Source organism: Arachis stenosperma, chromosome 9 (assembly GCF_014773155.1).
Source record: "Arachis stenosperma cultivar V10309 chromosome 9, arast.V10309.gnm1.PFL2, whole genome shotgun sequence".
NCBI lineage: Eukaryota > Viridiplantae > Streptophyta > Magnoliopsida > Fabales > Fabaceae > Arachis > Arachis stenosperma.
The window spans coordinates 1,471,608-1,496,229 of record NC_080385.1 but is presented as its reverse complement, the minus strand read 5'-3'; the positions used below and the strand labels follow the sequence as shown (position 1 = coordinate 1,496,229).

General features: G+C 30.1%; 3 protein-coding genes across 4 annotated transcripts; all 3 read left to right on the top strand.

The window, feature by feature from the left end:
* Positions 1-10,681: 10,681 nt before the first annotated feature.
* Positions 10,682-13,857, top strand: LOC130951534 (protein DUF642 L-GALACTONO-1,4-LACTONE-RESPONSIVE GENE 2-like). The gene is made up of 3 exons (XM_057880208.1): positions 10,682-10,763; positions 11,453-11,962; positions 13,283-13,857. Exons 1-3 carry the CDS (start codon positions 10,691-10,693, stop codon positions 13,825-13,827), a joined length of 1,128 nt encoding a protein of 375 aa, XP_057736191.1. The 5' UTR covers positions 10,682-10,690; the 3' UTR covers positions 13,828-13,857.
* Positions 13,858-14,499: 642 nt separating this feature from the next.
* On the top strand, positions 14,500-19,278 carry LOC130948092 ((6-4)DNA photolyase). Of its 2 annotated transcripts, XM_057876794.1 has the most exons (14): positions 14,500-14,889; positions 15,411-15,482; positions 15,561-15,641; positions 15,790-15,960; positions 16,028-16,099; positions 16,283-16,369; positions 16,493-16,591; positions 16,688-16,771; positions 17,068-17,154; positions 17,550-17,621; positions 17,703-17,816; positions 18,197-18,284; positions 18,370-18,465; positions 18,769-19,278. In XM_057876794.1, exons 1-14 carry the CDS (start codon positions 14,584-14,586, stop codon positions 18,951-18,953), a joined length of 1,614 nt encoding a protein of 537 aa, XP_057732777.1. In that variant the 5' UTR covers positions 14,500-14,583; the 3' UTR covers positions 18,954-19,278. The 2 variants fall into 2 exon arrangements, with proteins under 2 accessions (XP_057732777.1, XP_057732778.1); XM_057876795.1 differs by lacking the exon at positions 16,283-16,369.
* A 376-nt stretch (positions 19,279-19,654) lies between these two features.
* Positions 19,655-23,634, top strand: LOC130951345 (putative cytochrome c oxidase subunit 5b-like). The gene is made up of 6 exons (XM_057879997.1): positions 19,655-19,962; positions 20,146-20,234; positions 20,674-20,724; positions 21,952-22,018; positions 22,134-22,213; positions 23,311-23,634. Exons 1-6 carry the CDS (start codon positions 19,797-19,799, stop codon positions 23,371-23,373), a joined length of 516 nt encoding a protein of 171 aa, XP_057735980.1. The 5' UTR covers positions 19,655-19,796; the 3' UTR covers positions 23,374-23,634.
* The last annotated feature ends 988 nt before the right edge of the window (positions 23,635-24,622 follow it).

The window sequence follows — 24,622 nt, the reverse complement described above, 5'->3', positions numbered from 1 at the left end:
AGACACAAAATAAGGTTGCAATGGCTTGAGGATGGATACTTAGTGAAAAAGAGAGTAGAGAGGGATTCGAATGATCCAAGGGGAGAGATAGAGAATATGCACTGCTTTTTCTTTTCTTACAGGTTAGCGTGGAATTTATGGACTGTATTATTGGAGCTTAGAGACAAATTTGGATATGGCCAGGAACAAAACAATGCTTTGAAGCTTGGCCAGTGACAGGTATAGCAAAGAGAGAAAAAGGTATGAGAGTCTTTATTTTTGTAACAATATGGACTATATCAAGAATAAGAAATAGCATTATTTTTCAAAATAAGATTTTAAACTTTGATGAGATGAAGAATGAGGTGTTATATTGGCGAGATACATGGGAAAAGGAAAGAGAAATCCGAGCAAATGGGGTGGAAGAGATAGGTGGAATCCTATAATATAGCTGATTTGTTATTGATTTTATTGTTACTTATGTTGTTGTTTTTGTTTGTTTTGATTTGGATGTTAGAGATTATACTGTGATGAACATGGAATTTGTATGTTGTTTGAGAACTTGATGATTTTAATTATATAAAAAAAGTCATCCCAAAAAGAAAAACACACAATACTAAGGGTTGAAATACATTAGAATCCATTAAATTTGTCTTGAAAGTTGGGAGATCCCATGAGAGAAGATGATTCTTGAAAGATTAAGTCTCTAATTTTGAAGCCTTGATGTTGTAACAGATGAATTTCTAAATTCTGTATTCATTGCATCATATATTAGATTGCTATAGAGTAGTATGATATAATCATATTGTCATTATGTTGTAAAATGAAAAAAGTATCACTCTTGAGTTTGGCCAATGCTTCACGTCTTATTTTAATTTCCCCATGCAAATTGCAATGAGAAATTTCTAATAATTTCATTGTAAACCACTAAACATTCGTTCAAATTCCTTGACATTATCAAGTTAGTTTGTCCAAATGTTGAGTGCCTCAAATAAGAAAAATAGATGAAAAATAAAATGAAAAAAATAAAAAAGCATATGTATGATACATTTTTCATCCCTTTTAATACTTGATTTTACTTACAAGCTATTTTGAATCGAAACATAACTATCATAGTGCAAAAGAAAATTGTAGCTCATCCTGTAAAAAAAATTTATCTATTATTTGATTTTGTGCAGTGAAAACACAAAAAGTGCATCCAGTATTGGTGCAATAAAAAAAGAGACATAATTTGTGAGATATGACATCAGGCATGTTTTGGTGTTTTATTTGTGTGTGTAATTATATTCTTATAATTTTATATTCTATCAGTTTTGTTGTTTTGTTTCCAAGTTACTATCTTACGAGAAAAATGAGGATGTTGAACAAGAATGTTAAAAGAATGGGGTTAACTTTATCTTAAATTTCTTAAAGTGAAGAGATCTGTTTGGTCCATAAGTGGAGAGGCTTTTAGGCAGATGGCTATTATTTTTTAACTCTTGGAACCATATAAAAAATTGATATCCGCACTTTTTGCTTTTAACAAGAAAATTTTTGAGTTTTTATCTTGAAAGATGTTTGCCTTCCATTTAGGATAGTGTAAACTCTTTGGTTCTTGAACTTACATTTACACATTTTTTTGCTGCAAAAATTGGAGGGAGAATTTTGTTAGATCATAGGACTGGTGTGATTATTGGTGAATCTGTTGTTATTTAAAAGACTTTCATTAATGCAAGTGAGTTTGTTTTACTTCTAATTATTTTATGTGAATTTTAACAAGTTGAATGTTTCTCAGTCTGTTTTTAGATGAAATAATTGGGTATACTAATTAAAACAAAACTTTCATATTTTGCTTTTTTTATATAAAAATCTTAATATATTTGTTGTTTGTATGGTTTGATATTTTGAATTCTTTTATGTGTATTATTTATGTTGTGTAACTATATTAATGTTATTTAATTTTTTAAAAAAAAAATACAGAATTCTATTAGTAGTTTAAGAATTCATACTACGATTCAGAGTTCAACGTGATCCATATAAAATTGTGTAATCAATAAAAGATATTATATTAATTTATATTTAGAATCTTACTTAAGTCCGTTGTATGGATGTTAGTTTCATTGTATTGAATACATAATTTTTTTTTCATGTTATGTAGGATGTTATTTAGTTGCACAACATATTAGCACATTGACAACTAGATGGGAGCTACAATTTGCTTTTAATAAATATTTGAACAGTATTTCGGATGAACATATGGATAAATGTAGTGCTTAATATCTAAACCCTAAACCCTAAACCATAAACCGTATCATGTTTAAAAAAGTTTAAAGTATATGAAAGACAATAATTATAATTTAATTTAGTAAAAAACAATTAACAATGCATAATAGTAGTTAAAGATAATATGTAAATAATTATGGAAAAATGCTATTTGTACAACAAAATTCAGCTTTTATTCAGCCTGTAAATTTAATATTTTATTATTTTAATTTTTTAATTAATCATATTTTCTATTTTTAAGGAATTACTTTTATTTTGAATACTTATTACCGTAAAATTTGTAACTACTTACAATACATTAATTTTTTGCAAACCAAACCATAAAACTCGTAACAAACTTTTCGTGTACTAATTTTTAAAAAATCAGTGAAGTTTTCAAAATCAATTAAACTAACTTCAATTATTTTTTTTTATTCAAAACATTCAAAACTCATGTCAAAAAAACATCTAAAATTAAATAATCAACATAAACACATTTAAAATTATGTATTAACACATCTAAATTATTGTCATTGTAGTTCTAAATTATATATTGAATACAGACAAAATTAAACTCAAATACACATCCAAAATTATAAGAATGCATTTTAAATATTTTATCAACACATCCAAAACTCATGTAAAAAAACTTATATATGTATATCAGAATATAATGAACAACATAAACACATCTAAAATTAAGTATTGACACATCCAAATTAGATTAACATTACAACTCCCAAATCAAACATATGAGTGCAAAAAAAAAAGTATAATCACAAATACATTTAAAACAAAGAAAAAAAACACATACACTTCCAATATTATACATAAATTTTAAAAAATAGAACTTTTTATTAAGCGAAAAAAAAAGGATAACATATCTTCATGAATGAACTCAACCAAATTTTTTTAGAATTTTGCAAGCAGAACTACCAGAGACAGAAGGAGTGTGACGTAGGGGAGGAGACAGGGGAGGCGCGAGAGAAGAAGGCGGTTGTGCGTGGCGCGAGGGAGGAGACCAGGGACGGGAGGAGCCCATCGATGGAGGAGGCGCGGGGTATGTGCAGGGGAAGTGCGCATCGCGGGAGGAGCGCGTCGCCGAAGGAGGAGATCGTCGCACAGGAGTGCGCAACGCGAGAGAAGATAAAAGCGGCCACAGATGAGGAGGGGAAGGCGTTGCAGCTTTGGATCTTTACGGAGTGAAGATTTTACTAGTGATTTAAGATGGTTTAAGATTTATTTTAGAATTTTAAATTTGAAATTTTGAATTCTAACTAATTTGATTTTTGGATGTATATTTAAATTGTAATATATTAATAATTAAATATATTAAATCTGAAATAGAAATTTAAAATTAAAATTAAAATTTTAAATTTCAGTTTTATTTAGTTTGTATTTTGAATGTGTATTTAATTTTAAAAAGACATTAAATCTGTTTATAATTTATAGATATGTTTGTTTTATTTTTTTTAAATTATTGTAATAAAAGGATGAATATTGTACAACTTTTAAAGAATACCTAGTTGAATTGATAATTATGTATGTTTTTAGAAACAGTCAAATTATTGTGTAAAGATATTAAAAAATTTATTCTTTTGTTTCAAAACTTCTATATTTTTTTTCAATCTCTTTAAATACTTTGGAATATTAAAAAGGATTAAAGTTATCTTAAAAAATACAATAGTTTAAGTAAGTTCAATTATATTATTAGTTTAAGTAAGTTATTTTAAAAAAAAAAAAGGTAATTTAGGGATTTTATTTAATTTTTTAGGGTTTGAATAATTTTACTCGTAAAAATCATATTTTATGGGTATAAATGGTAATTTCTTTTTCTATAAATAGATATATTAGCGTTTTCAACTTTTATGGGTACAAATAGTAGTTTACTCTTATTCAAATATAATAGTATATATACAAAAGATGAATTCCTCCTCCGATTCTCCCCTTTAATTGCAAAGGTTAAATATCACCAATTTGATTTAACTAATTTTTACAAAAAAAAATAAAAAAAAATAAAATAAATTGAAACAATGCTATTTGCACATTAATTAGATTTATTACATACAAAATATAAATTGATTATAATAATACTATAATTATTCTTTAAATTGATTATTGTTTAGCTTTATTTTGATTTTCTTTCATTTGTCATATATAGTATGTTACATCATTTTCTCCACGTCTTTCACTTCTTCGCGGCCATAATCAAGAATATATAAGAGGAAATATCATCTTCGAGCTAGGTCGAAGCACGAGAGGAGGACGTGGATGTGTTCCCCACTTCCCAGTTACTTCATTATGGTAACACTCTTTGAAGATTGGCGATGCCTACATTCTCTTTTTTTTTTTTTTTTTTTTTCCTTTCTTGATCCATGAACATTTAGGAATGATATAGTTTGTGAATATTGTTACTGGAATCTTTATTTTTTGGTAAGCCAATGGAAAATTAGGACAGAATTACTTGTTCACAATTATTTTAATGGCAATGTCAAGGAAATTAATATTTGTTGTTTTATTGTGTATGATATGGTAGGTTAAAATAAAAAATAAATGTAAAATGTATGCCAATGTATATTTTGTTGTTGTTTTTTATTTATTTTTTACTCTTGTTAGAACTCCATCCTCTTTTATTGAAATCAAGAATTTGCTATAACTAACTATAAAAATAATAGCAAGCTATATAAAAATAAAATCACATGTGAACAAATAAAATAAAAGTTAAAATTTTATATCACACACAATATTAAATACAAATTTAATAATAAAAATAGAGTAGTAAAATGATAAAAAAAAATACTTTCAAATGGTTCGGATGAAACATGGTCTGAAAATGGTAGTGAAAGACCAGTATTTCTAACAGATGGAACCTTACGTGAAAATGGTAGTGGAAGACTAGTATTTCTAAGAGAAACAAAAAACAATTTTTATGGAAGAAAAAAGTCATATATTTCTACTTTTTTAAAAAATTGTGAATTAATTTTTCAAAAAATTAATTTTTTTTAAATGATGCCAAACACGTATATTCTGACTTTTTATAATTTAAAAGTAAAAAAAATATATATAATTTCTGCTACTTTCTAATCAAACTCTTTTTCTCTCTTCCATCAATATATATTCTACAATTTTTTGTACCACAATGAATAAAAAAGAGAATTTTTGACGGTTATAGATAAATCTATCTATTAATATTCTATTTATTTATTCTATTTTATTTGTTTATTTGTTCATCTATTTATCTACTTCTACTTATATATATAATACAGTGAAATTCGATTTTCATCCAAACTTATTATTGTAAGATGTCATATTCTACTATTTTTTTACAAAAAAGAACATTACAAGTTTACAACTTACTATTATTCTTATATATTTTTATGATGATATTAGTATTACTATTCTTATATACAGTAACGGATTTCCAGGGTTTAAGGTGTTCATGGTTCCTCCAATTTTTTAAAAAAAAATATTACTATTAATTTATTATTATAGATTAAATATATTTTTATATATTACACACTAAAAAAAATTTATGTGTTAGTAATTTAATATGTATAAATTATAATGTGTATTATAATATTAGTAACAATTAACAAATAAATTTAAAAAATAATAAAAACGTATAAATATATAAATAATTGAAAAATTATTGAAAAATATAAGTTTGGATTAATGTAAAAAGTAACAATTATAAAAAAAATTTCTTATTTTGACTCTTTCTATAACAACAGTAATAGCTGAATAGATTTTTTAAACAATAAAAATTATAAAAATAATACTTTAAAACAAGATGAAAGACGAACTTTTAACAGATTATATGATTGTATATGTTGAAAAAGAGAATGCTTCAAAATTTATTTCAGATGGTAAATTGATAATTTTAGTTATATTGCAGAATAAATTTAAAAATACCAAAATTTAAAAGTAAGTAGTTGAATGTTAATTATTATATAATATAATTATTAATTTTGACTTATATACTATAAATTATATTTTGTTAATTTTTTATTATGTTATATTTTAATTTATTTTGTATTTAATTTGGTCCTCTCTAATAAAATTTCTGGCTCTGCCATTAAATTATATATATATTCTTAGTATCTGAAATTAATTTTTAAATAATTTGTTAGTTGGTGTAATTCAATAAAACAAGTGACTGTATAGTGATGTACCAAGATATGTATAACTAATTTATTTTAAATTAGATAAGGTTGTTTTTCGTAACTTATTATAAAAGGTATGATATATATTGGTGTAATACATTTTATATGTCCATTTTGGTAAAATTTTCGATTTTAAACTCACATTTAATAATATTATTAAGTAAATATTTTATGATTATCATATATTTTGTACTTACTTTTATAAGTACCTCATTTGTACTCATACGGTATGCAATAATAGAAGAGATTAATTAACAGTTAGTAGCTAATAAAAACATTCAAAAAAACCAAATAACAAGAATAAAATAGAACAAATAGCTTTATAAAAGAAAACCAAAAGATTGTACAAGAGTGATATGCTGAGGTGGAAGAGGAAGTTAGAGTCTGTTAATAAAGATCAGTTAGAAACAGTTATGGTGTACAAATTAGTTGTAACGAAAGTGGTTGTAATGTGATGAGATCATAATGATGATAAGAGTTACAGAATATAATTATTTATTGATGACACGTGTCTTTTTCTACCCATTTAAATTTTTAAAAAAATGATAAGAGATAAAAAATGAAGCAAAAGTATAATATGGTATATATATATATATATAAAATATGCTTTTTCTTCAATAGCTTCAATATGAACCTACATAGAAATATAGTTGTAACAACGGAATCGGATCGATCGGTTTGACAAAAAAAATTGATAAATTAAATTTTTGATTGATCCAATTGATCAATATGATTGGACAAAGAACAGAATCATTGAAAATCAGTTTGAATTGATCAATTCTGATAAAAACCGAAAAATTGGTGATTTTTGTTCAAGTGTCCGGTTCGATTTTTTTTTTTAATTTACTTGCCAAACGACGTCATTTTGGTTTAAAAAAAAAAAAGAGAGAGAGACTCAAATAACCCCCCAATCCCTGTTTCCCTTAACCAGTAATCACAACGGCTAACCCTTCCTCTTAGACCCTTACCTCTTCATCTCACTCTGTCACTCACCGCGCCACCGCCGCTCGTCGTTTGCCGTCGTCTTCTTCGTCTTACCTTAGAACCGCAGCTCTGCTTCGTCTCACCTTCGTCCCTGTTTCTCATATTTGTCGTCGCCGTCGTTAACGTCTTCGTCCTCTGCTCTGTCAAACAGGTTAGTTGAATATGTTGTTCTCTTCTGTTCTGCTTTGTTCTTCTAATGCTAAACTTGAAAATTAAAATTATGAAGCTGTTATGAATAATGTTGTTATGTTGTTCAGTTGTTCTGTTCTGTTATGAAAATTTAAAATTTATGGGATGAATAGGTGAAATTTTTGTTGTTGAGATAGCTGATTATTGAATATGGTTGTTGAAAACTTAAAATTATGAAGCTATTATGAATAATGTTGTTATGTTGTTCTATTCTGTTATGAAAACTTGAAATTTTTGGGATGAATAGGTGAAATTTCTGTTGTTGAAATAGCTGCTTGTTGAAATAGGTGATGTTAAAGTAATTGTTTAATATGAAACTATGAATTTAAGGTTGCTGTATTGCTGAATAGGAAATAGAAAATAGAGAATTTAGGGTTGCTGTTGTTTTATACTTTTAATTTACTATTTCATATTGTTTTAGAATGGCTTCCACGAATATACCATCAAAAAATACCATCTTCACAAGAACAAAGATCAACTCCTGATACATCAATTGGAACCCAAAAAAACAATAATAGTAGTACTAACTAATTTCATATTTATCTTTGTATTAGTTATCTTTAGACTTTGAAATTTAGTTATTTTTAAAATATTGGTAAAGAACTGAAAATATGTATTTTGAATTTTTTAAATTTATAATTATTTTTAGTATTTTATATTTTTTATTTACGTAGAACTAATTTTATTATTTCAACTCATAATTTATCGATTGAATCAATAAATCACTGAACCAATAACCTGATCGATTTAATCACCGATCCCATTTTTACCACTATATATAAAAGTGACCACAACACGAACTAAATTAATTCACAAAAACAGTCCTGACTTAAAAAAGAAATTACAAAAACAAATACAAACATGTTCATTAATTGTTGCCTAATATTTCTACAAAATGCAATTATTCTCAATAAGCCTGCCCCTAATAAAGCCTGCCGTCAAATTTACTAGTTGCTAAGTTGCTTAATTATCACCCAACTTATCCATTCCAAAAATATAATTAATAAATCATGATTTATATTATATTATTAAAAATAATATTATACATCCAAACTTTTTTATTAACTAAATCTAATCAAATTAATTTAATATAATAAAAATTAATTATAATTAATATTATTTAAAATTTTATTTTTTAATTTAAGTTGATTCATAAATATATTTAAATATATAATATTACTCATATTATTATATATTATTATACGGGGTATAGGTTGATGAGGACACATTGATATCAAAAGGTCTCAACTCTCAAGTGTCATATCTCACGAATTTTTTATTTTTAATATTGGAATGGTAGTAGTATTTTTTTAAAATGTGGATTGTTGGGGTGTTATACTCAAATGTGGGATCATTTAATAGATAACAGAAATCGGAATATCTGTTTTATTAGAGGTGCAGAAATTGGACCGTCCGATTTGTAGAGGTGCAGAAATTGGACCGTCCAATTTGTGGGAAGTGCAGAAATCGGACCGTCCGATTTATAGAGATGCAGAAATCGGACCGTCCGATTTGTGGTAAAAAAAAATTTTTTTAAGGTACAGAAATCAGATCCTCCGATTTATGTACTTTCACAATTTTAAAAAACACCAAAAATTACAATATTAAAGTATATCACCACTTCTACTTCCATAATAAAAAAAAATTACCCTCATATCTCACATGGTCTTTGCCTACTTCATAGGATTAAGATCTGATTATCATTTATGAATCTCTTTTACCTTCTCTGGAACCGACAATGTATTTTATTGGAAAATAATATTAGAAACCGGAAAAGCATGTGCCCTCCAATTACAACAATTAAGAAATAAACACACGTGTCCATTTCTACAAGGATAGAATTACACAATTTGTAATTTTTTATTTATTGTAATATACTCGAATGTGAAAAATTTTAGGAAAAAAAAAGGTTAAATACTCATCTTTAGAAATATAACTATATCTATGTTATTTTTTTATCGGTTTAAATTAAAAACATAATATTATGATATATATTAAAATTTAATATTAATAAAATGTAGAATTCAATCATTAATAAATCTAAAAAAATTAAATAAGGTAAATAAAAAAAATTTTATATAAAAAATTAAATAAATTTAAAAAAATTTTATTTGAAAAACGTATTCAAGATATAACTATTCTTATTATATTTTATTATCAGCTTAAACCTTTTAAAATAGTAATACCATATAAAGATTTACATATTTAAGTCCATAATAATTTATAAAATATAAGAATTAAGGATAAATAATATATTTTAGATATGTGTTTATTTGTTTAATTATAATATTTGGAAAGAGATAATTTAAAGAAAATCTAAAATTAATTCATACAAAATATACGTAGAATACTACGTAAAAATAATTTAAAATACGTTATTTATAAACTAATATATATTTTCCAAAATAATAATTTTTGAAGTTGATTTCAACTTTACATCGTATAACAATATATATCATAATAACATGTTCATTTGTTATAAAAGAAAAAAAATCATTTAAATACGAAACTGAATATATAAGAAAATGCATGAATGAATAATGAAAGATACCTTGTGAAAAGAAGGAGAGTCTGCAAAATAAAAAATATAAAAATATGATAGTGGATAATTCTGAAAATGAAGTAGCCGCTTTCATAATTCAAAAAGACAAAATTTGGTATCAATCTCATTATTGCACTATAAGATAGAAAACCAATTATAATAATAATATACATTAAGAAAATCTTTTAAGTGTATTAGTATATTACTTTAATAATTTAATAATTTTTAATCGTTAATTTTAATTATAATTTAACGATTAAAATTCACTAAATCATCAATATATCAATATACTTAATTTTTTTTTTTTTTACATTATTGATCTTACATTGTCAGATTTGCTTAGTACTACGGTTGACATATCTTCAGGACAAAGCTATCTCTCTTCCATATCCTGCTGCTGGAAATTGATGGAATCTTGTGAAAAAATTGATTTATAAATTCTAAATCAATTAATTTACATTATAGGATAGTTCCAGTGGCAATCATGTAATTTCACTTCAAATTCAGTGTCGGTTTCATGAAATCATTCAAATAAAAAGCCATTGTGTGTTCTCAAGTCTCAAGCCTCAAGTCTCAACACATACACTTATTCATGGAGAAGCTCAAATTGCTCTCAGTGTTGATATTCTTAGCAATTTGCCACACTTCTTTGGCTATCACAGATGGTAAGCTATACATTATTATGCATATAATGGGAGAGGTTATTTTTATTTGAATATATCAATCGTAACTAAAAGTTTTCTTAATGAGAAATTTAAATTTTCTGAGAAGAAAAAGTGTTGTTTAATTTATTTCCCAATATACATATATATAGTTTTGACTTTGTGAATTATTATTACTCTATTAGATTTCTAATGAGATTTTCTTTTCTGAAATTAATTATTACATCTCTTATTATGTGTGTATTTAGTTTACTACTTCACTAGACAAATGTATGTATGTGTTGAAACTTTATTTTTTTTCTAATTATCATGAACTTTCAATTAAATGTTTACTTAAGTGTTCATCGCCTAAAGATAATAATTAAGATATAAATATGTATTATTTTAATTTATTTAGTCAAATATTTTAAAAATATTATATTTCATATAAGATAGAGAGAAATTTACAGAGTTATATTTACGTAAAATTGATAGTTAAAATTTAATAGTTTTTAATTATTAACTTTGATAAAAATTCAGATGCAGTCGACTTTACGTAGAATTGATAACTGAGAACTATTAGATAATTTAATTAATTTAACTAAATTTTCATCTAACAATTCTTAACTATAAAGTTTACGTGAAATCCACTGCACCTGAGTTTTCAGTTTCATCTTTACATGTGAATTTATACTAAAAGAAAAGTTGATTAGGTTTGTTACCAAATGGAGACTTCGAACAAGGACCAAAACCGTCACAACTAAAAGGATCAGTAGTAACTGCTCCAAACGCCATTCCACATTGGACAACCTCAGGCTTGGTCGAGTACATAAAATCCGGCCAGAAACAAGGCGACATGGTGCTTGTCGTCCCCCAAGGTTCCTACGCCGTTCGCCTCGGAAACGAAGCGTCAATCAAACAGAGAGTTCAACTTTCAAAGGGGATGTTCTACTCCATCACGTTTAGCGCTGCGCGCACGTGCGCACAGGACGAGAAGCTCAACGTTTCTGTGACTCCTACGAATGAGAGAAGAGATTGGGGCGTGTTTCCGATCCAAACAATGTATGGTAGCAACGGTTGGGAAGCACTTTCATGTGGTTTCAGAGCGGATTATCCTGTGTTAGATATTGTCATACATAACCCTGGTGTGGAGGAAGATCCTGCTTGTGGTCCTCTCATTGATTCTGTTGCTTTGAAGCTTTTGACCTCAACAAGGACTAGAGGTAATTACTAATTAATCAAATTTAGTAAGAAATTATGATAATCTAATCAAAGTTTCTATGCAATAATGACTAAATAACTAACGCATAATGTTATTATTAAGTGCACGAGAATCAAAGTTTATAATAATAAGAGAGAGAAGAAAAGCAGAGGAATTCAAAATCAACTTGAAATTTTAATGGAATTATAATTAAAATCTGACTATTTATATAAAAAGGTTTTAAAAATACTATTTATATACTAAAATCGGTTATTAATATATTTGTATATGTATATATAGTTTAATTTATGGAATAGGTAATCAATATTATTAAATAATATGAACAATATAGTTAAAAAAGTAAATTTATCCTAATTTTAATTAATAGCATTAAATTAGGACGTAGTGTCTTTTTAATTAAAATAAACCAATTTTAAAGTCGTTGTTCATGTTATTTAAATAAATCATTAGTTATCTAGTATTGTTCTTTATTTATTTTTAATATTAGTGACTGATTTTAGTGTACACATATTATAATTAAAAGATTTTTTTAAAATAATAATTAATAAATTTTAAATAAATTGATATATCTAACTAAATTATAAAACATAATATATGTTCATATTTAGTTACGAAGGCATATTTTCATAAAAATTAAAACTATATTATTTAAGCTTTTAAATTTTTAATCAAGTCTATAAATTTAAAAAAAATGTTTGTAATCAAATCCATACAATATGATTTGTAGTTAATAAATTAAATTTTTATATTATTTAATTTTGTAAAGTTAGACATGAATCTATTGAACTATAGATATTTATTGGGATGTAAGAACAATCCATTCTCCATTTAGATTAAAAATAAGCTTAGAAAAATAACAAAAATCAGGCAACCAATAACCAACCAACATGAATTTGGACGTAGCACAATTAATTTAATTTTTAAAGTTAAAAATTCAATTACAATTAACTTCACGTAAAATTAATAATAAAAAATCGTTAAATAATTTTATATATTTAATTAAATTATTACTAATAATTTTTAGTTATCAACTTTACATTAAATTAACTGTAATTGAGTGTAATTAAGATTTTACGGTTTTTAAAAGCGTGAAAAAATATTGGTGGTTTTTCTAACATAATTCGTGTGTTTATTTAATTTTAGGTGGAAACTCAAGTGCAGTCGATTTCACTTGAAGTTGATAGTTGAGAGCCATTAGATGAAAAATGAATCAAATCAGTCAAATTATATAACAGTTGTCAATTATCAACTTTCACGTGAAGTCGACTGCATCTGAGTTTTCACTTTAATTTTAACGATATTACATTGTTGGTAAATGCAGATAATTTGCTGAAAAATGGGAACTTCGAAGTAGGACCATACATGTTTCCTAACACACCATTTGGAGTCCTAATCCCACCCCAAATTGATGATGCCCACAGTCCCCTGCCAGGCTGGACGGTAGAGTCTCTCAAAGCCGTAAAATACATTGATTCCAAACACTTTACCGTTCCCGAAGGCAAAAGAGCGATCGAGCTCGTGGCCGGCAAAGAGAGCGCCCTAGCACAAACGGTCGTCACCTTTGTCGGCCGAGTCTACGACCTCATTTTTGCCGTCGGGGACGCTAACAATGCTTGTGAAGGCTCAATGATGGTTGAGGCATTTGCTGGCAAAGACACTGTCAAAGTTCCTTACAACTCTAAGGGTAAAGGAGGGTTTGTTAGGGGGAAGCTAAGGTTTAAGGCTGTGACAACACGCACAACAATTAGGTTCTTGAGCACTTTTTATACCATGAAAAATGATCATTCTGGTTCACTTTGTGGTCCTGTTATTGATGATGTTAGATTGCTAAGTGTTCGTTATCCTAGACGTATTGGTAATAATTAAGATTATTTGCTTAAGTGTGGTTGATCTATATATTAGGTGAGCATATTATAGTATAATACAGATTAAATTTCTAGTAATAAGACAGATCATCAACATTCAACAATCTAGTCTTGTATGTTTGATCATGAGTCTTTATTATTCTTTTGTCTAATGTTCTTATTTTTACACTCTCTTCACTCTTCTCTTTATTTGTTTTTTTTATCCACTAAAACAATTCTGCCAATATTTCATATAGGTACAATTTTTTTCCTAATAAGAAAAGGACTTGTATGTATGTCCTTAGAGAATTCATTTTCATGTTATAAAGTTTTAATTAATCAAAGTATAAAAAATATTGAAAAACATAAAAAAACTACTTCACATGTGAAGAAAAAAAAAATTAATGGTGAATATTGGCATGCAATTATTAGGTAAAAATCATTAAATAATTTAATATATTTAATTAAATTATTATTTAACAATTTTCAATTAATTACTCCTTACTACTGTGAGTTTCTATCGAGTTTACGTGGCTGAGAAAGAAGCTACGTGGCAGCCCATGGACCCTTAACAATTTCCTCCACAGTATTACGTGGCAAAACCCACACCTCACACTAGCAATAGCATCGAACTTGGTTAGTTATTACTACTTGCAGCGCACGTTAGAAACCAACCACCCTTGTTCACGTAAAAAGGCGCGAACGTAACAATAACCCGTAACACTCAAAATAGATTCAAACATAGTTTCCCTTCTCTTCCATCATCTCCTTCGTTACGATGTTATCCGGGTCGGGTTCATCAGTGATGTGGTTTCGGAAAGGTCTTCGGATCCACGACAACCCGGCGCTACAACTTGCTTCACAAGGCGCGTCTCATCTCTACCCGCTATTCGTGGTGGACCCGCATTATATGGAGCCTGACCCGACCTCATTCTCGCCCGGTTCGACGCGCGCGGGTCTTAACCGCATCAAGTTCTTGCTGGAGAGTCTTGTGGACTTGGATCTCAGCCTCAAGAACCTTGGCTCGCGTTTATTGGTTCTTAAGGGTGACCCTGCCGAAGTTCTCATTCGCTGCTTGAAGGAGGTAGCTACTGCATTTTCTCCTTCGACATTCTTATGTCATTCAATTGTTCATGTTTATGCTGCATCTGATTATAAATTGTCATATCGCAAGAGGAACTGAATTTCATAGTCACTGCTTGAATGTATGATAATTTGATGGTATATAATTGTTCAGTGTATCAAAATTAAACTGATTTAGGGTTTAATTACTCAATGCAAATAATTTTCACGAAGACATTTAAATCGTTGTTGTTGAGTAGATAAAAGAAATTGGTTGTTTCTTAGAAAATGAGCATGAAAGCTTATTGGATGAGTTTTACATTTACAGTTCACGAAAATTAAACTCAAAATAATATTATCTAACTATTTTCAAACACAAAGTAGTTTGAATAACAAAAATAGGTTTCTTTCCTTATCTTTGTTTTATAAGGGTATTTAGCTTTTTCACTTTCTTTATTTTTTATTTCTCCCTTTTGGAATCATTCTGAGGATAGAGACAAACTTTGAGGTATTTATTTCTGTTTGTTCTTTTGCTTGAAGCAGTGGAACGTCAGAAAGCTATGTTTTGAGTATGACACTGAGCCATATTATCAGGCTCTAGATACTAAAGTAAAGGTAATGTTTGCTTGGATTTTGGCCTCTTGATCAACCAACTCCTTATTGTTTATTCATTTTTAATTTTTCTTTTGTCAGAACTTTGCACTTGGAGCTGGGATTGAGGTTTTCTCTCCTGTGAGTCACACACTCTTCAATCCCACAGAAATTATAGAGAGGGTAAATTTAATACTTGAACAATACTCTGCAATTTAACAATTGATGAATTTTATTTGCATGAGTGAATAGTCCCTCAACAATGTTTGCATTATGGTTCTCTTAACTGATGATTCATTTGTCCATCTTCTTCTGTTACTTCCAAAATTAGAACGGAGGGAAGCCACCACTTACTTATCAATCATTCACCAAAATTGCGGGGCAACCACCGCCACCTCTCACAATCACACACTCTTCGCTTCCTCCCATTGGTATTCTTGGGAGCTGTGATATTTCTGAGGTTCCTACAATCGAAGACCTTGGATATGGAGATGCTAAACAGGTACATATCATTTTTTAGATTAGATTAGCTCTCTTTACGAGCACCAAATGAGATATGTTAAATTCAGGATGAATTCTCTCCTTTCAAAGGCGGTGAATCAGAAGCGTTGAAGAGGCTGGCAGAATGCATGAAAGACAAGGTAATTTCAGCATTCTAGCATTAGAGAATTAAAAGTTGCAAGCTCCATGCTGTGATGTCACTTCATCATTAACATATAAAGTTGCATTTTGTTGCTGAAAGATCAAATGCATGTAATTTGTAATAACGTACTTCTATAGCTTGTTTTATCTGAACCCCTTTTTTTGGTTAAATATGATTTTAGACATGGGTCGCAAAGTTTGAGAAACCAAAGGGTAATCCATCTGCATTTCTTAAGCCTGCAACAACTGTTTTATCACCTTACTTAAAAGTAAGTCAAATTATGTAATATTGAATTTTCAACTTGACCTTTTCTGTTCTTTTCAATTGCAAATCATGACAGAATCTCGAGATTCTTTCTTTATTTCTTGCTTTTTATTAATTTCCTGGGCAGTTTGGTTGTCTTTCCTCCAGATATTTCTACCAGCAGATTCAAGATGTTTATGAAACCATGCCGAAGCATACATCACCACCTGTGTCTCTTCTAGGACAGGTAAATGGTATTTCCCCAATTTAAGTCTTGCATTGTTTTCCAAGATCTATATATCTTGAAGAAACTGAAGCTGTTACCTGTTGTCAACATTTCCAGTTATTGTGGAGAGACTTCTTTTACACAGTAGCTTTTGGAACTCCAAACTTTGATAGGATGAAAGACAACAAGATATGCAAACAGGTAGAATAAATGTTTGCTAATGTATATTGCATACGAATATTTAACTTTGATTCAATGATATGGATTGTTTATTTAGATATAAAAACACTTCCACATCTAAAGATAGATTTGGCTAACTGGTTATCTGGTCCTTATTTTATTCTTCAAGATTTTATTATTTTGTGTTGTACTTGTTATTGTTGAATATTTTTGTCAACAACTGTGAGTTTGTCCTCAGATCACTACTTCTTTGTCAAAAGCCAACGTGACACAATTTCTTAATAGATACGAATATTGTTTGAAAAATATTGTTGTAGATTCCTTGGAAGGATGATGATAAACTGTTACAGGCTTGGAGGGATGGTCGCACAGGATTTCCATGGATTGATGCTATCATGGTCCAGGTTTGAGCTTTGACATCCATTTTAAATGATGCATTGAGAAGCACTAGTTCTATTATTGCAAACTATTCAAATTACTAGTGTGAATGAAAAAAACAAAGCATGATATTCTCAAAAGAGTCAACAATTTGTTATTTTCAGTTGGTAAGAACCAATATATAAAGGATTGTAGCTTTTAGGCGAAAGTTAAATTCGGTTTGGAAGAGATAAAGTGGGACATGTGTGCGCACGCATATGTGTGAAGAGTATGAAGACTAAGCTCAATTTCACAGTCTTGGCTTAATATATGAAATCTCCTTGAGAACCCATCTTAGGAATGCAGTGCTCTAATAGATAATATTGGCCATCTCTATTCTCACTCGGGGATACATATGAATCCATCTTTTCTTCTGTTGTAGCTACGTCAATGGGGTTGGATGCATCATCTGGCACGTCATTGCGTTGCGTGTTTTCTAACTCGAGGTGATCTGGTATACGATTCAATCCTTTAGACATGCTGAACTTTCTATGCTCCCTTATTCTGTACCAATGTTGTTTGTATTTGCTGACAGTTTGTTCACTGGGAGAGAGGGCGTGATGTTTTTGAGAGGCTTCTGATCGATGCAGATTGGGCTATTAATAATGGAAACTGGTTGTGGCTCTCATGTTCTTCCTTCTTTTATCAGGTATGAATTATACATTGCTAGTTGTTAGTTTCAACTTTCAAACTTGTAAATAGAATCTTTATTGCATCCATTTCTTTCTCTATTTTTTTGTCTTATCTATAATTCTGAGTGTTAATCTTCATCTTAGGTTTCTAAAGTGAATATAGTATAATATTGTAGATGTCTTGGATTTATGTCAGCTTTCTTTTTTTCCCCTGTTAATGCTCACTGGCGCTCCTTCTTGAATTAGTTTTCGTCTAGTTTCTTTTATGTTTTTCTGACAATGATGCTCGTTGGTGATCCTTCCTATCTGTATTTTGTTATTAGTTATTGAAATTTCAGAGCTTGAATCTTGTATTTTGCACTCACGTCTTTTCTTGTGTATTGCATCATATGACCAGTATAATCGTATTTACTCCCCGACATCCTTTGGTAAGAAGTATGACCCTAATGGTGACTACATTAGGCACTTTCTCCCTGTCTTAAAAGGTATGATTAGGATTGCTTTGTGTTCTATCATCATGTCAGTTTTTGCCAAATAAGGTGACGTGTTAATAAGAAATTATTTAAGCAGATATGCCGAGGCAGTACATATATGAACCATGGAGTGCTCCTCTAAGCATTCAGACCAAAGCAAATTGCATTATTGGCAAAGACTACCCAAAGCCAGGTCAGTTCTGCTGCTTCGGTTAGTGAATGTTCGATAAGGCTTTATAGTTTACACTGCAAGTCATGCGTATCCTGCTTTGTATGTTTTCTGATTTATCATCAATGTTACTTCCTCTAGGTAGTTTGAAGTTTCTCAAAAGATCACTATCTGGGTGTGATTATATTCTACAAATGTATGGATGTTAATGGCCAGAAAGGATAACTTGAACACTTTTCCTATTCAAATTTAACATCTCTGTTGTTGGACAGAACTGTACGAGGTTCCATATTATCCCTTTCTTATTCTCCATGGGTTTTGTTTCAGTTGTTTTGCATGATTCTGCGAGTAAAGAGTGCAAAAGGAAAATGGGCGAGGCGTATGCACTGAGCAAAGAACTGGATGGTGTTGTTAATGAAGATGATCTGAAAAACTTGAGAAGGAAACTAGACGAGGGTAAAGAACAAGAGACAAAAGCCAAGAGATCTAGAAACACATCTGGTTTAGCCTAGTGAAATTTCACAACTTAATCCCCCCTTTTTCTCCCTCTTTCTGATGCCTTGCTGTGGATTTCAAGAGTATGCATGTTTAGAATGTTGTTTTGCCTTTTATCACATCCTTGTGTTGTAGTGAATAGCCGCATATATGCTAACATTTCAAATTGTAGTAGTCAGGGGAACGTTGTTAATTCCATGAAAAGTAGTATTCTAACTTTACAAACTAGTTAGTAGTTAGAGAATGTTATAATATTGTATGAACATTAAACAGGGGGACACCATCTTTGTAATTTTATAGTTGTGTACTGTATTCAACTGAATTAACTTGCTTTGATGTGGAGTATCTTTGTTGGATTGATTTGACCTCTAAAAAATGGTAAAGATCTCCATTAGATTATTTCAATTCTTAATTAACAAAAGGCTAATCTTTGAAGTCACCAAAGGAATAAAAAGAAAATGCCTAATTACTAAATGAGTAACTTGGGAGAGCAAACAACCAAATAACCAGTAAAATTCCATAGATGGAATGGAATCCTCCATTTCCATAAGAAACTCCAATTAGCAACAACAAAAACAGTGGTTAGTTTTATGTCCCAGCTAATAGCACATTGGAAATTGGCAAATTGCATTTGATTTGCACTTTCCATCCTGTGGCACGTGCCACATAACCCTTCTCACGTGCCAAGTCAATCCCCTAGTAAACTACTCTAGTCCAAGACTCAACCCTCTCTCTCGGTCTGCGAACAACTCAACACAGAACGGCAACAACTCCAGCTTCAGCAATCTGCATCCATTGCTCTTCAAAACGACGCCGTTTCCATCAATAAAAGGGGCGTGACCTGAGATCAACCATCAACCATGTGGCGGAGGCTACTCTCTTCTAACCTCAAATCCCTAATTTCCCATTCTGCCCCTCTTTCATCTACCACTCCCCGATCTGCTTCCGCCGCCGCCAGATTCGCCACTGCCGCCACCGCTTCCCACTCCTCCACCCTCCTCTCCCGTCACTTCTCCACCCAATCTGGTACTCCGTCCTCCACTCTTTGCTCATGATTTTCTTAGAACTGTGTTAGGAATAGTTTATTTTCAACAATCTTTATTATGACCTCAAAATGTTGCTTAAAAAAAGGAATAGAAAAAGAAAAGACAAAGTGTGTTTATTTATTTAGTTTTGGTGAGGATTAATGGTGTTGTGGGCTTGTGGCAGATGATGGTAAAGCAGTGAAGAAGACTGTTCAGGATGTAATGCCAATTGCTACTGGGCACGAAGCTGAGGAGATTCAGGCTGATCTTGAGGTAACTATTCTTCCTTTTTCTTTTCCTTCATTTAATGTTTGAGTTTTGTTCTGAATGAAGTGTTGACTGTTGAGTAACTTTTCTGGTGGTTGGGTTTCTCTGAAAATAGCTGAAATGCCAAATGGGGGTGCCTTTGTAATTTTTGTTCTGAATTTTGTGATTAGGAAAAAAAAAATATATTGTTTAAAGTGTTTTAAAAAATCTACTCATTTATGTGCCCTAATTTTGGGGCTAAGAATTGGGGCATTTATGGTTTTATAATTAGCTGGTTTTGTGATCAGATAAGCATATAATTTTAGTGTTGACGAAAGAACTATTAACAGAAGAGCTTTTGTCTATGTGTGCGAAACTGATTTGTAAATGTAACAGAGTGATTTGCTGCTAACTATGTGTTTTCGGCACCTTAAGAGCATATCTAATTTCTTTTCTGTTTTGTCAGGGGAGGGATATCCTTGAAATAGATCATCCTGAAGGTCCTTTCGGTACAAAGGTTGGTGTTATTGCATGCTATTCCCCTGGTCTTCTACACGGGTTTCGCTTTCTCTATAACTAGAGTGACATTTCTTGTAATTGTTGAAAATTTCTTGGGAAATCCTTAGGAATGCAGATGGATAAATAATGGTTTTTGTATATGTCAAAGAAAAATGGAGCATATGGAACGTTAGTTTATATAAATTCCAATTTAAGAAGAAAATTAGAAATGGTACCATACATAGGTTACAAGATTATAGTGTCTTGGATCAATTATCCAATATGATCGGAAATAGAGGGAGACATAAACAATGAGGTTCTAGATGGGTGGTTAATGGGGAGAAGTGCTTAAGCTATTTTTTCTGATTAAAATATGTAGTTATAAGGATCAAGCATAAATTTTTGCGCAAAACTATAAAATTGGTAATGTTATGTGACCGAATATTGAATGGTGAGTCAACAAGAAAGTAATTCCTAAGTTTCAGAGATGTGACGCTGTTAGATTAGTTAGTGCCTTAGTGGGCACACTAGAAAGTTGATATAGTGCTTACTGGAAAGAAAATGATGCAATCTCACCTTTGGTTATTTGGTAATGTATGGAGAAAACCTCCCAATAAGGATAGTGGATTAAATAGATCACAGTCCAATAGCTAGATGTAGGGGGAGACAGAGACCTAGAAAATAAATACAATAGGTGAAATTAACGAAAGAGATTTAGATGATAATGCCTTAATTCCTTAAATGTAAATATAATTTATGATAGAACGCTATGGCATTGCTTGACGTGTAATGACCCACCTAGTGGGACAAGGAAAGTGTTGCTTGTTTTGAATTTTGTTGTTGATGTTATGATCCTCTTTATAAGCAATTGCAATCCAACAAGGCATGAGGATGTAATGATGGTAGACTAAGTAAGAGTAAGCATAAGGCAGAAAATCAATCAAGGGAACTCATCTATTGTGCGATTTGATGTGTTTATGTCTTTTTGTGTTGAATCATTTATGAGATTTTCTAAGGTTGGTTTTTTTCCTTTTTTAATAAAAATAAATTCCTGTCTACATTTATTGTTGATGCAAGGACATGTCTGCTATGCATCTAATATTCATGTTTCCTACTTTCTTCCCCAAAGGTTAATAATGATTCTTATGGCCATAATATATTTTTGGCATAGCGATAATATTCACTATAATGGTTTTGAAGAATGTTACATCAATATCTACTTTTTGTCATTGGTTTTGTCAAACAGGAAACACCAGCTGTTGTTAAATCTTACTATGATAGAAGAATAGTTGGATGCCCAGGAGGTGAAGGTGGTGAGTGCTCCTAGTCTTTCTTAATGTGTCCTTGATTGTTAGCTTCTTTACAAATTCATAAAAAATATGTTGCATTTTGATTACGACATTGAGAAGGTGAATAACATGATTGCAGAGGATGAGCATGATGTTGTCTGGTTTTGGCTGGAGAAAGGCAAGCCTCATGAATGCCCAGTTTGCTCTCAGTACTTTGTGGTAAGCTGAGAATCACACTTTACCGAGAAAAGGACAAATTAGTCCCTCATCTTTTATCACGAAGACAAATAAATCCCTCGCCAAATTAAATTACAAGTAAGTCCCTGACCTTTGTAAATGGGAGACACATGGATCATTCTAGCAATGGTTTGAATCTGGTACATAAGGACCTATTTGTAATTAAATTTGGTGAGGCACTTATTTGTCTTCAGGATAAAAGATTAAGGTAATATTTGTCATTTTCTCTTAATATTTTGCTGTCACAATCTTCTGTGGCAAGTTGAGAATCACAAAATATATCTTTTACTGTTAACCTAAATATATTTCCTGGACTTGTATACATTGAATCCTCAACAACCGTTGCTTGTTATTGGCTAATACAGACTGAAGCTGCTTCTGCATATTATGTTCCAGGGCTTATAGTTCCTTTAACAATTTAACTTCAACTAATATTTCCGCAATCTGAATGCATGGACTAGTGATATGTGATATTATCTGGTATTGCATGGTTTTGGTGTTTTAAGCCTATTGCAAGAACATTCTAAATTAGTTGGTTTGAAAGTGTGGGCCTTCAATCTTCGGTGTCTATTTTGAACATTCTTCGGCATTGTTATTCACGACCATTTAAAGCTTTAAGTTCGGCTTTACCTGTCCTTTTCCTTGCAAAAGCAAATTATTAGTCCAGCAAGGATTTTTATTTTGGGTTAGATCAAAGATTTTAGTGGCTGAAGATCATCTTAAATCTAATAAAAGTATTAACGCTCAACGAGGTTAACATCCACAAAAGCAGTTTGAAAGGCTGCAGGAATCTGATTTTTGTTCTGATCCACTAGTTTCATAAAAGCTTTGATGTATCTGAAAACTGATGGTTTGTCCAAAAACATGTATAGCGGCACGTAAATCGTTGTTATCGCCATGCCACTTTTTGTTCTTATGGACAATCAGACCTGAAGTAACGCATTGCATAGGTTTATCTAAACTGTTGTCATGTGTGCATCTTTTGCATGAATGAAGCCAGCAACCAATTAAGAACATTAGTAGTTGTAATTATCAGTAGAGAATGACACTAATTATTGTATGCTCTTTGGCCATTACAGCTTGAAGTGGTGGGACCTGGCGGAGATCCTTACGGACACGGGGACGACGAACACCACCATTAATTTGCATCCTTCAAATTTCCTTCTGGAATAAATTCGAGAAAGATGGAGAGACATTGTTTAGCATACACTGAGAGGGCTTTCCAAAATCCTGGAGCCTATGTTTGGTTTTGATTTGTCTATACCTTTGTTGTGTTGTTGCAACTTTCCTGCTGAGATAGAAAGTTTCGGTGATTATTCAGATGCTTGAGCTGTCAATTCCCTTTAGATCTTGTGGTGCCTTTGTGAAATAATTGATGGCAACTTTGATGATTCTTTAACTCAGGTTGGATTTATAGAAAGAGATTTAAGCATCCAAAGTCCTAAACCATGAAAATGAATTAAGGCATCATTTTTATAAGGAATTTTTCCATATTAAAGACTTGTGTGTGCTTTTTATAGTTGTTTTCTCACTAGTGATGTTACAAGAATATGATGGGTTATTGAGTGACATTTCAAATTGTAAGACTTAAAATATGAATGTTTGTTAGCATTGAAAACCATATTCTAAGTTAGAATATAATATCAATGTCAATATCAATGATCATTGTCTATTTTGTTTACACTCAACTAAAAAATTTTCAGTGTCTTAGACTATTTGGATGTGAAATTAATATTACAATATATGGACAATGTTTTAGATGGTTTTAGATGAATAAAAGAATTTGTTGAATCTAATCTTAATATTGGCATAAGATATTTGTCTAAATAATTCATGTGTTAATAAAAGAATTTTTTAACTTTATTTTGATAAAAATATTTATTACAACAAATTATTTTGTTTAACAATATGATGTACAAAAGTTATTGAAATTGTAATTTTAACAAACTTCGTTTAAGACTTGATAAGAGTATAATTTTATCCCATCCTGTGATATTTCACTTGGTAGATGGATAAAAATAAATTGCATGTTTTTTTATGAAGGAATTAATGCGTAAACCATATATAAATTTTACAGAAAATGCTATTTGTACACCAAAATCAGTTATTAAAATCAGCCACCAATGTATTTATGTATAAATACATGTGTAGTTTAATTTATTTTCAATGTGTATTTATATTTCAGCATGTACTTTATACTGATGGCTGATTTTGATAGCTAATTTTAGTGTACACGTAACATGACCCAAAATTTACATGTGATAAATTTCGTTTTCAACTAAACATATCCCAAGTAAGACTAGCGACCATTTAAATTGGAGTAAAGAAAATGATGCTTAGTGGTGGATATCAAAAATGAATTTGCTTCATATAAAGCATAGAAATCAGAAT